Source organism: Oncorhynchus keta, chromosome 28 (assembly GCF_023373465.1).
Source record: "Oncorhynchus keta strain PuntledgeMale-10-30-2019 chromosome 28, Oket_V2, whole genome shotgun sequence".
Taxonomy (NCBI): Eukaryota; Metazoa; Chordata; class Actinopteri; order Salmoniformes; family Salmonidae; genus Oncorhynchus; species Oncorhynchus keta.
Genome location: NC_068448.1, coordinates 49,762,131 through 49,775,356, shown reverse-complemented (window position 1 = coordinate 49,775,356; position 13,226 = coordinate 49,762,131). Strand labels below are relative to the sequence as shown.

Below are 13,226 nucleotides of genomic sequence, written 5' to 3'. Positions count from 1 at the left end.
AAACTGATTACAATGCCGCCATTATGACATGTTTTCTGACATCATGGTGGGGTTGTATATGGGCTGTTTAATGTTCTAATATTTTTAGCAACCTGAAAAACTTCCAAAATGACTTATTTCCCTGTTGTCACAACCACAAAATGGTCCAAAAGAAATTGTCTTCACAACCATAAAAACCTGTACACAACCAGGAAATTACGTAGTCAAGACTTCATGTGCCAAATTGGGCCAGCTGGCTAGCATTTAAATCGTGCTAAATATATTGAGGCTGAGCTGGTTATCAAATCCCATCAAGCTAAAACAATATCCACCAAGCCATGTGTTACTTTGCGCCCAGAGGAAAATTTGGCCCGTAAGGTAGCTTTGACAGGGCATTGTAAGTGGAGTAAATATTTCATATATGTAGAGTTATTCACATAGGAGCCCTAATAACAAGTCCCCTCTTGCCCTCCAATCCTGTCCCACCAAAAGCTCAAACACAATTGATGTAGAGACTCTGACTGTATTTTATATTCTTTTCAGTTCTTTCACATCAGCAGCAGCACAGATGATAGTATAAAGTCAAGGAGAGTAAGGAACTTTAAATTGTTTATTTACACACTAGCTCCCCCCTTTCCACTGGCTCATCTCAGACTATTCCGGAAATATATGTCCCTCAACCTTGTTAAACCACTTTTGAAACGTGTTGGTGTTGTGGTGATCAGAATGGGGCAGGAAGTATTCAGATCAGTACTATTGGTCATTATTCATTACTACCATGCATTATTTGTCTATGTAGCAGTGGTTGTGACGTCCCTTCAACATTTACTTGGTGCAGTGATGTTGGTGGTTTTACAACCCACCGCTCCAAGCACCACCACTGCAGCCCGAAAGGAAATCAATCAGGATTGCAATCAAAGTGAAAGTCAATCACTGTGTCCCATGTAGTTGTTGTTCCACATACATTATAATGATGATGATGATGATGATGTCAATCTCTCCCATCTTTATCCAATTGTATTTCAGAGGTAAACCGTTTGTCTCATTTAGGAGATACGTTAGATTAAATATTCTATTCTAATTCTATTGTAAAATTAGCCGCTGGCCAAGCCTGTTGTGAGTGACTTTAGTCTTGAAGTTTCAGCTTAATTCTAAAATGATTTCAACTTCAATCTCAAGGTATAAAGACAGGCCTGGCCAACCATGTTCCTGGAGTGATACCATCCTGAAGGTTTTCTCTCCAACCCTAATCTAGGTGCACCTGATTCTAATAATTAGCTGAAAACCTTCCGGAGGGTAACTCTCCAGGAACAGGGTTGGGCAGCTCTTTATTAAGTCATCTCAACATCAATTAAAACAATGATATTTTTTGGTCATAATACGAAACAGAGGAGCAGTGTTTGTTATGAGCAAATAATCAAGACTTGTTTATGGTTGATATTCATGTAAGTCTCATGCAAATGTGCAGAAACAAGTTGACCCCGAGCTTCAGATTTATAAATCAACAAAACCAAGATGTTGAATGAAATAACCTAGCTAGAGCGAGGGTTCGGTTAAGGGGTTATTCAATTGTTCCACTGGGGATAAACTCCAAAAGGAAATGTTATTGAATGCCTAAATAATCATTTTATATCAGCATTGGGTCACATTTTAAAGACCCATTGAAGTAATGGGGGTTTTTCCATTCTCGTATTAGACTTCCTGAATTTAAATTGTATATTAATTCACAATGTTTGGCAAGTTGCATCCTAAGATTCTTCATCTCCATCAAAGTGATATATGGATACTCTTAAGCCAGTGCTAGATATTATGCCAAATCTAGGGGGGAGGGGTTCAGTTCAAGTAGGTATCGTAATACATACTGATTGCACCAAAGTGAATACAAGACAAAATACAAGATTCGGGGTCTAGACGTTGTGGCAGCATCTGGGGAGGTGCTGCCACAGACCAAGCTAGGCAAGGTTTCTCGTGCAGAGCCTTTTGTGTCAGCTCACTGCCTCCAGTCCTCTCCTCTGAGTGAGGGAAATGGCAGCTGATAATGGAATGGTGGCTGATTGAGCTGCTAGCAAAACCCTTAATGAGTTCATGAGGGTCAGCTGTTTGCACTTACAAGCCAACGGTTGCATTCCAGGCTGACTACATGACTAAAGACCCGGTGCAGTCAAAAATTTGATTTTTATGTGTTTTATATATATGTCCACACTAGGAATGAAATCGAATCAAAAGTTACTGGACACGTACACATTGTTGCAGTAATACCTAACACTACAAAACAATACACACATACCCCAAAATAAGTAAGTGTGAATAGAAAAGGTGTGTACAGCAGTAGTTATATAGGATGAGCCATGACTAAAATACAGTATATACATATGAAGTGGGTAAAACCAAATGTAAACATTATTAAAGTGACCAGTGTTCAATGATGATGTACGTAGGGCAGCTGTCTCTAAGGTGCAGGGTAGAGTACCAGGTGATAGCTGGCTAGTGGTGACTATTTAACAGTCTTCTGGCCTGGAGATGGGAAAACAGCTTCTATCTCTCGGTCCCAGTTTTGATGCACCAGTACTGTCTCCGCCTTCTAGATGGTATCAGGGTGAACAGGCAGTGGCTCGGGTGGCTAAGGTCCTTGATGATTTTCTGGACCTTCTTGTGACACCGGGTGCTGTAGGTGTCCTGGAAGGGCAGGCAGTGTGGTTGGAGTAATGCTGTGAAATGGTGAAAATTAGGATAATGCCCTTTTTAGTGTGAGAGACATTTAAATAGACCGCCTGACATTTCAGCCTGTTGTGTGAGTTAATTCGTTTATAGACCAAAAAACAGCTAGTTACAGTTTTCACCCTCCCTACTCCCAAACAGTCCAAACAAAATTCTTGCATGGAAATTGCTCTTTGCTAAGAACCTATTTTTGTTTCATTTTGTTTAAACAATCTCAGGACGGTAATTAATTGTTACCCAGAATTGATTTGATATTGAGATAAAAATCTGCTGCGTTGAACCTTTGTAAGGTGAGGGTGTGGATATGACGTGGCTACCTCTCACAGCAGCCCAACGGAAAGGGAGTTTTAACCCTCATCAATATTTCTGTTCTCGGTGTGTTCAGCGACTGCTCTTTTTCCTCGCACATCCTTAACTGTAGCTTTGTGTTGAATAATGAGCCGGGCTTGCCTAGTTTCCCAGTTGTAAATAGTGTGCTGATTTAGAAAATACTGATATCACCCTTTTCTCACTTCTGCATACAAGTACGGGAACCTGACAAAAACATTTTTCTCTGCGCTATTCAGAATCCACATACTGGATCAATATCCTGAGTAGATGCACTCTACAACCTCAATTATACAAAGATGACAAAATAATGACATGTCAAACAGACCAGACAGACTGAGTTAATAGCTGTGTTATGTTCATAGAGGAATTGTTGTTGTTGTTGCTCCATACGAATCTGTTTGTGAATTGACTTCCTGATATGGAGTAGTGAGGGAGTGTTGATGAACATGTCACTGTGAGAGCATGGGCCCTGCATCCCCTGGCAGCTGCAGCCTGGCGGGACCTAACAGTCATCCCTGATCAGCCATGTTAAGCTAATTGAGACGTAATGGCTTAATTAATAACCCGACACGCTAATTTCACTGAGTGAATGAAGGGATAGTTCGTAAATGCGGAAGTTAGCGGCTAGTGACAGTGGGTATTTTAACCTACCGAAAGGTGGATTGCAGTCTGTCCATAGACAATAACCCACGAAATACCCAAGGAATATGGCTGCCTAAATATGGTTCACAATCAGAGACAACGATAAACAGCTGCCTCTAATTGAAAACCAATCTAGGCAACCATAGACATACATAACACCTAGACTAGTAAACACCCATAGACATACATAACACCTAGACAGGAACAAAAATACATACATCACCCATGTTACACCCTAACATAACCAAAATAATAAAGAAAACAAAGAATACTAAGGTCAGGGCATGACAGATGTGGAGCGTGGAAAGACATTTGAAAATAATTTGATTCCAATGGCAGGGGAGTGAAGAGAGGAAGAAGAGAGGAAGTTTCCTAAACTGGAACTAGACACAGCTTAGTCTTTGATTCGGAGTTTAAAGGGTTAAGCCTTGTCGTTTTCCCCATCAATATTGAATATTCTCTTTCATTGTCTAAAGGAAACTTTGGAGTCAAAGTCCTCTGACTTCAGACAAAATTAGCTCATAAACTCAGCCAAAAAAGAAACGTCCATTTTCAGGACAGTCATTCAAAGATAATTCATAAAAATCCAAATAACTTCACAGATCTTCATTGTAAAGGTTTTAAACACTTTTTCCCATGCTTGTTCAATGAACCATAAACAATTAACGAACATGCACCAGTGGAACGGTCGTTAAGCCACTAACAACTAACAGACGGTAGGCAATTAAGGTCACAGTTATGAAGCCTTAAAACACTAAAGAGGCCTTTCTACTGAAAAGCACCAAAGGAAAGATGCCCAGTGTCCCTGCTCATCTGCGTGAACATGCCTTAGGCATGCTGCAAGAATGGCATGAGGACTACAGCCATGGCCAGGGCAATAAATTGCAATGTCCATACTGTGAGACGCCTAAGACAGAGCTACAGGGAGATGGGACAGACAGCTGATCATCCTCGCAGTGGCAGACCACGTGTAACAATACCTGCACGGGATCGGTAGATCTGAACATCACACCTGCGGGACAGGTACAATATGGCAACATCAACTGTCCGAGTTACACTAGGAATGCACAATCCCTCCATCAGTGTTCAGACTGTCCGCAATAGGCTACAAGCCCCCTGTCCAGCCTTTGGTTCGGTCGTCCAAAAAGTTACATATTGCAGCTTTAACATAATAAAATCAGCACGCCATTGCCACTTTTTACTACCCAATTTCGTGGTATCAAATTGGTAGTTACAGTCTTGTCCCATCGCTGCGTGAGTGAGAGGCAGTGACTCCTGTACGGACTCGGGAAAGGCGAAGGTCGAGAGCCGTGCGTCCTCTGAAACACAACCCAGCCAAGCCGCACTGCTTCTTGACACAATGCCCGCTTAAACCAGAAGCCAGCCACACTAATGTGTTGGAGGATACACCTGGTGGCCGTGTCAGCGTGCGCTGCGCCCGGCCTGCCACAGGAGTCGCTAGTGCGCGATGGGACAAGAAAATCCCTGCAGGCCAAACCCTCCCCTAACCCGGACATCGCTGGGCCAATTGTGCGCCGCCCCATGGGTCTCCCGGCCGGCTGCGACAGAGCCTGGACTCGAACCAGAATCTCTAGTGGCACAGCTAGCACTGTGATGCAGTGCCTTAGACCACTGCGCCACTCAGGAGACCCCGTATGTCTTTCTTGATCATGCTGTGTTGTGTTTCGTACTTTGTATGGTAATTTGTATTAAATTAACTGTTTTCCAAGCCAGCAGTGAGTCATTAATGAGTCGAGATTATGAAAGATGTAATTACCACTATCGGGCAGAATTTAGAAGAGTGCAATTAGATCACCCAATCCGACTTCTCCCTTGAAATCTGCAGGTAAAATGTCACATGGCTAAACATGGGGCATTAATCCATAACTGACATTTCTGCTGCCATGCACATATGGATCCATGGTAGGAAAGATGGTGCTGCTTCTCTCCAGAGGAATAGAAAACAAGGATAAACGCACCCAGTAGGGGGGTACGTTTGTGTGTGTGTGTGTGAGAAGATTGACTGCTGGACCCACATACACACTTCCCATATCTCCTACTGTCCTATGGATAGAGTTGAGGATGGTCATGCCATAACTGCCACAGGTAACTCCTGAACATGCTTTTTTTTATTTTTTTATCTGACAGCTACACTCCGATTCAGAGGGGTTGGGTTAAATGCGGAAGACACATTTCAGTTGAAGGCATTCCCTTTCCTTAATCGGTGCTTTCTTGGGATAGGTCTCTCTTAAATCGATGTGTAATATCCTGGTAGGTGAATCATGGTATTATGCGTGACCAGCATGTGTCTTGCTCCAACAACACTGTTTAATATGATCTGTTTGTCCCTGTAAAGCAGGTTTGTTGATCAATGATGTTATCTAAGCCAATTATTTATTAAGTGAATACATTTTCACTTGGTCTCTGTACTGTCTTGTCAAAGTAACCCAGATACTGTAGGTTTGGAAATGCATTGAATTGGAGGTGGTAGTTGTCGCTGTTAAGGGGGACAGTCCCTAATATTCAACTTGGGTAATTACAGAAACCACTCACCTCCATGATGCAATTATAATCTAGTTTCCAAACACTATGTAACAACATTATATTAACGTTGTAATGTTAATAACTTTACTTAACACAAAACGTTTAAGTAAAGTTTTACCCATTGTTCCCACTAACATGGGTTGCGTGACCGCCAGTGGGATTTAGGCTAGAGGAAGAAGAGGAGGTTGTGGGTAAATTGGGCTTCAGTGAGAGACGAAACGTTTGAAAATGAATGAAGAGAGACAAAAGAAGTGATGGAGGGAATGGAACTAGAGAAAGAAAAACATTTATGTAGAGGCAGAACAGCATGGAAGGACAGGAGAGGAGGTAAAGCAATGTGAGCGAGGGACGAGAATTGGAGAGAGCAGCGGACGAGAGATTAGAGAGGCGTGATGTTTTTTTTTGGGGGGGGGGGGGAGACTGTGGCACAGATTTTTGTAATTTTTTTAAAGGATGGAGAAGTTAATGGATGAAAGGAGAGGAGGCGGTGATGCCACAGCAAGCTACTGATGTCACCAGAAGGTGGGTGTATTGTCAGACACCACACTCTCGTCACCACAAACACAACCCCTCTCACCCGCTGTGACTGGCTAAGAGAAAGGGGATGGTGTCACAGCAGACTGTGGTGCGGCGTGTGAGGGGGGGGGGGTGTGGGCTGGACCTCGTAAGACACACCCCGCTCCCCTCCAGCCCTGTTCCCCCTGTATTTCAGCTGAGGTCATAGCTGAGTGCTCTATGTCATCGTGTCATCCTTTTGTGGACATCCTTGGTAACCGTGGCAGCGTTTAGCGCTCTCTGCCAAAGACTGCCAGCTCAACTCTGCCACACACACAAGCGGCTGTCAGGATTTTTGTATGCCCCTCTTTTATCTTTTATCACTCCCGGATCAGTGAGCACAATGATTATTTTTAAACACCTGTACATTGCACTGCAGCAATACACGACTACATATGTACAGTGTGCGAACGGGAGTAGTTACGAGATTGAGGTAGAAATCAGTCACAAAGAGACAAGAAATATATTTAAAAAATTAACCATGACTTTGATTCTCATGACATGTAAATGCCTTCACTTTGTATATGAGGGAGGAAGGGAGAGAGGCTGATTTTGATTCCTCCTTATGAAGTTACGATTTAGTCGTGTGTTCCTCAGTCAGCGTTGACCCGCCATGCTCCCCCTCGCTCATTACCATATAAAGCAGAATCCCTCCGCAGTCGAGGGAAAAGTACGAGATCGGAGTAGAAACGAGGAGCTTTGCCGTTTGCACCCCCTTCATCTATCTACGGGTCACGAGGGTCACCAAGCAAATAATTATTACAACCAGAGTAAAGTTAACACCCCTATCCTGCCCTATCCTGCGACAGATTTCACTGCTGAACTAGAGTCTTCCCCTGTCACTCACAAGAGAGCTGCTGCCCTCTACCATTGACACGATTGTGGAAATGTGATTGCAGGTCAAAAAACCTATTGCGGTCATTTAGCCTAACTGGTTGCCGAGATATTTAGATGAAGGACGATACACAATACGAGCATTCCTATTGGCCGAGTTCAGCTTCTCTGTTTGAGAATCACAGAATGTTAGCTCTACCAAACGTGATTGAGGCGAAGGGTCGTGTTGCAACCACATTTTTTTTTTTTTATGCATATCTGAATGCTGTAATGGTTTATCCTCACCCAGGGCACCATTGTATTTTTTTAAAGGATGTTTCTCTAATGTAAATATATAAGATGAGTAAATACACAAAACGTTATCTAGTCTTTGCTGATTTTATTATTTTGGAAAACAGTTGGTTCGCTACTTAAGTTGGCCTGTGATGTTAATTGGTTTGTACGATTTACAGATTTGTTTGGTTTGTACGATTTACAGATTTGTTTGGTTTGTAAGATTTACAGATTTGTTTGGTTTGTAAGATTTACAGATTTGTTTGGTTTGTAAGATTTACAGATTTGTTTGGTTTGTAAGATTTACAGATTTGTTTGGCTTGTAAGATTTACAGATTTGTTTGGTTTTTAATAATATATAATAATATAATAATATATGCCATTTAGCTGACGCTTTTATCCAAAGCGACTTACAGTCATGTGTGCATTTTAAGATTTACAGAGCCTCAGCCCGAAAAAAAAGTATGGAAGCATGTTCAGTTAGCCTTGTAAGCGAGTTCATCAATACAGGATGCATCTGGGTGATTTTGGAAAGCCATAGTCAGTCAATAAATAATATAATAATACTCCTCTGAAAGGTTTTCACCTTTTCAGCTCACAATCTGTGGATACTATACGATTTTTAAAAAGGCAAGAAAAATATATACAACGTCGCAGCACGTTCTTTGAAAAATATATGGCACATGGAAGCCAAACGAGGGTGGTCTATGGTGAAAGGTGGGACACGGGCTGAGAGTGGCTGAGGGGCGGGATTAAAGAGCTTGTGTTTGGTATTATTGTTATGTGACTGCTTTATATGAAAGTACCATGTATGTAAAATGTGTGTGTGTGTGTGTGTGTGTGCGCGCGTGTGTGTGTGTGTGTGTGTGTGTGTGTGTGTGTGTGTGTGTGTGTGTGTGTGTGTGTGTGTGTGTGTGTGTGTGTGTGTGTGTGTGTGTGTGTGTGTGTGTGTGTGTGTGTAGCAGAAAAGCTGTAAAGAAAAACTAAAGATATTTGTCCTCCAGTGGATGGGTTGACAAAAATAATGCAGGACGCATCTTAAAGCAGTCCAATGCATTGACTTTTCATCCCGGGGTTGTCCGAGAACAGTCGACATCAAAATAACTTGTTATTGATTTATTGACATTCCATTAAGGTGATGCACTAGATGATACAGTTTCCTGTCCAGAATTGTACCTGAAAACACCTGGTTGCTAGTCCAGTTCCTTCAGGGCTTCTCAAGTCATGTCCTGGGGTCTCATCAAGAACTATTCATTAAGCCCTTGAATAGTTTGGTCTGCAATACGAATGTGTAGGCTGGAGTTGAACTCATTTTCTCTAGATTATTAGCTCGTAACACTTCAGATATTGATACTTCGTGCCTCGTTATGTCTGTGTCGTATAATTGTTGGATCACTGAGAGTGCTGAGCGATTAGTGCTGTTTGAGGTCGGTTCGGTTTCGCAAATTATTTTCAAACATGAAATGGATTATGAAATAATTACGTTGCAATGATTTTAGAGTTTTTAAATGTAAATTCCCAAAACATTCAATTTGCCAAAACATTTAAAATATTCCATATGTCTCTATCAGGTCCACATATAGTAGACATCAATAGAAAAAAATTAAATATTTCAGTTGTGTATATTACTTAGTTTTTATTTGATTAGTTTATTATTTTTAACTCCTTGAAGTAATCATCTTACAGGCCATCTAACATTTTGTGTTCCCCATACTGTACTGCAGGGTTTCCCAAACTCTGTCCTCGGGACCGCAGGGGGTGCATGTGTTGCTTTTCGCCCTTGCACTACACAGCTGTTCAAATAATCCACTAATCTTCAATCTGTGATAATTTGAATCAGCTGTGTGGTGTTAGGGCAAACACCAAAACGTGCACCCCTTGGCGTCCCAAGGATCAAGTTTGGGAAACGTTGCTGTACAGTCTTTAGTCATCATTTTTAGCTAGCGTTTCTCAGTATGCTGCAGAGCTGTTTGACAAAATTAGTTTACTAGTTGTTCAAAGTTGTTAAGGTATACTTTCACGAACTGTCTCTCCCTCTCATCATTGTGTTGTGTACATTCCTCTCTCATGCAGTCTGTGTGTATCTCACCTAGCGTAGCTGGCGTAAAAGTGTATTTGTCAAGCAATCTGTATATAATGACGAGATGCTCATGTCTCCGCCCTAACAATGGGAGTCAATGGCCCAAAGGCGGAAAGGAAGGTTTCAAGCTTAGGTCCAAAATAAGTCCATGGAAGCGCATTGTGCTAATTTTCTACAGTTTTTGTCTAGAGTGAAACCTCTTGCTTCGCCTCTTACATTCTTTCTTACTTCTTAACTGCCCCCTTAACCCGGAAGCCAGCCGCACCAATGTGTCGGAGGTAACACCGTTCAACTGACAACTGAGGCCAGTCTGCTGGTGCCCGGCCCACCACAAGGAGCCGCTAAAGCACGATGAGCCAAGTAAAGCCCCTCCGGCCAAACCCTCCCCTAACCCAGACCACGCTGGGCCAATTGTGCGCCTCCCTGTGGGACTCCCGATCATGGCCGGTTGTGACACAGTCTGGGATCGAACCCAGGTCTGTAGTGACGCCTCTAGTACTGCGATGCAGTTCCTTAGACCGCTGCACCCTTCGGGTGCCCGCCTCTTCCTGTCTATGAGCTGGGGAAAAATGGTGCAATGGATTATAGTCATTGTGGTTAATTAACACATTTCTGCGCTGAACTAGGTTGAATATTGGCTTAATGAGAACTACCCTTCAGCTCAGCGTCCCACATAGTTCTTGACTTGATTTGTCCAATTTTTCTCATTAATTATTTAATTTCTCTCTAGAGAACCAGTGCATTGGACTCATGTAAATGAACCCATGTCGGCCAATTAGTGGTTGAATAACCAAACCTCCCCCACTACAAAAAGTTCTGGGAACAGCTGCTCTAATCTCCTATTGTGTCCTTTTTCCAGCGGGAGTGAGTAACAAGATGGGCTGGGCATTTGGACTGGGCCTGGAGCGCCTGGCAATGGTGCTGTACGGGATCCCTGACATCCGCCTCTTCTGGAGCCAGGACGACCGCTTCCTGAAGCAGTTTTGCCTGCCCAGCATCCACGACCCAGTCACCTTCCAAGTAAAGCTCTAGGTTATATTTATTCTATTTTTCAACCACTATTATTCACTTTTAATGCAGAGTTTGGCTGTTGAGGTTTCAAAGCCCATTTTAAGGTAGGCGACTGTGGGAGACTTCAGAGAGGAACAGACAATGATTTATACTCCTGAGCAAACTTTCCAGCACTGCAGATGGCAGTAGTTCACCAACCTTGGCTTGTTCAGACTACACATTCCATGCATCTTTTCAATTTGTTTATGAACTGCCAATAAACTCATAGAAGTAGAAGAAAAATAAATGTAATACTTTCAATTGACTACACTAAATGGTGCTGCCCAAGAGATCAATGGCAAAGATAGATAAAGAGTCGTATATTGAGAGTTAGGCCAATGGGGGTTCTGTCTGAATGTTCCGAGAGCGCCACTTTCTCCCCCATAGTGGTTGCTCGGTGATAGTTGATGCTTCTGCGTTGTGCTGTTTATTTCTGATATTTTTCAAAACCTTTGAAGATGTCCAGGGAAAGCATCCATGCAATTTGTTGACACCAACGTTAGATCAATAACATTTCTAGAATAAATGGGCTACTAACGTGGTGGCCGTTCTAAAACCTGGCCGAACTCTCGTAATACATGGCTTTGGTTTCAACCAAAAGCCATTATGATGCTCCCGGACCATATCAGCAGCCATTGTTTTAATGAAGAAGGTATAAAATGAAACATTAGCAAACGTCAGCATAAATAAGCGATACTTTGCAAGCATAGTGTGCAGGATTTGTTTTCCATTTTAGCTCCTGGACCAAAAAAATTAACAAACAAACTTACTAGTCCCTTTAAGTCTTTTTAGAACATTTGTTTTTGCCACAGGGTGTGGCAACTGCACGTAAAAGCTTCTTAAAACGTATCCCGAATCTCAGCTCAAGGCATCATGTCCTTGGCTTAACTAAAGTTGAAGTCGGAAGTTTACATACACTAAGTTGACTGTGTCTTTTTAACAGCTTGGAAAATTCCAGAAAATTATGTCATGGCTTTAGAAGCTTCTGATAGGCTAATTGGCATAATTTGAGTCAATTGGTGGTGTACCTGTGGATGTATTTCAAGTCCTACCTTCAAACTCAGTGCCTCTTTGCTTGACGTCATGGGAAAATCAATTTAAATCAGAAAATAAATTGTAGACCTCCACAAGTCTGGTTCATTCTTGGGATCAATTTCCAAACACCTGAAGGTACCACGTTGATCTGTCCAAACAATAGTACGCAAGTATATACACCATAGGACCACGCAGCCGTCATTCTGCTGAGGAATGAGACGTGTTCTGTCTCCTAGAGATGAACGTACTTTGGTGCAAAAAGTGCAAATCAATCCCAGAAAAACAGCTAAGGACCTTGTGAAGATGCTGGAGGAAACGGGTACAAAAGTATCTATATCCACAGTAAAACGAGTCCTATATCAACTTAACCTGAAAGGCCGCTCAGCAAGGAAGAAGTCACTGCTCCGAAAGCGCCATGAAACAGCCAGACTATGGTTTGCAACTGCACATGGGGACATAGATTGTACTTTTTGGAGAAATGTCCTCTGGTCTGATGAAACAACAATACAACTGTTTGGCCATAATGACCATAATTGTGTTTGGAGGAAAAGGGGGGAGGCTTGCGAGCCGAAGAACACCATCCCAACTGTGAAGCACGGGGGTGGCAGCATCATGTTGTGGGGGTGCTTTGCTGCAGGAAGGACTGGTGCCCTTCACAAAATAGATGGCATTATGAGGAAGGACAATTATGTAGATATGTTGAAGCAACAGCTCAAGACATCAGTTAAAGCTTGGTCGCAAATGGGTCTTCCAAATGGACAATGACCCAAGCATACCTCCGAAGTTGTGGCAAAAATGCTTAAGAACAACAAAGTCAAGGTATTGGCGTGGCCATCACAAAGCCCTGACCTCAATCCTATAGAAAATTTGGGCAGAACTGAAAAATTGTGTGCGAGCAAGGAGGCCCACAAACCTGACTCAGTTACACCAGTTCTATCAGGAGGAATGGGCCAAAATTCACCCAACTTATTGTGGGAAGCTTGTGGAATTCTACTCGAAACGTTTGACACAAGTTAATCAATTTAAAGGCAATGCTACCAAATGCAAATTGAGTGCATGTAAACTTCTGACCCGCTGGGAATGTCATGAAAGACATAAAGCTGAAATTAGTAATTCTCTCTACTATTATTTCACATTCTTAATGTAAAGTGGTGATCCTAACTGACCTAAGACAGATCATTTTTAC

General features: G+C 42.4%; 1 protein-coding gene across 3 annotated transcripts in view; it reads left to right on the top strand.

Moving 5' to 3' along the window:
* LOC118361543 (phenylalanine--tRNA ligase, mitochondrial-like) overlaps positions 1 to 13,226 on the top strand; it is a 118,814-nt gene that overhangs the window by 50,626 nt on the left and 54,962 nt on the right. For all 3 annotated transcript variants that reach the window (XM_035741556.1, XM_052483236.1, XM_035741557.1), the window contains one exon: positions 10,815 to 10,975. In XM_035741556.1, coding sequence (XP_035597449.1) covers positions 10,815 to 10,975 — 161 coding nt within the window. The remainder of the gene's footprint in view (positions 1 to 10,814; positions 10,976 to 13,226) is intronic.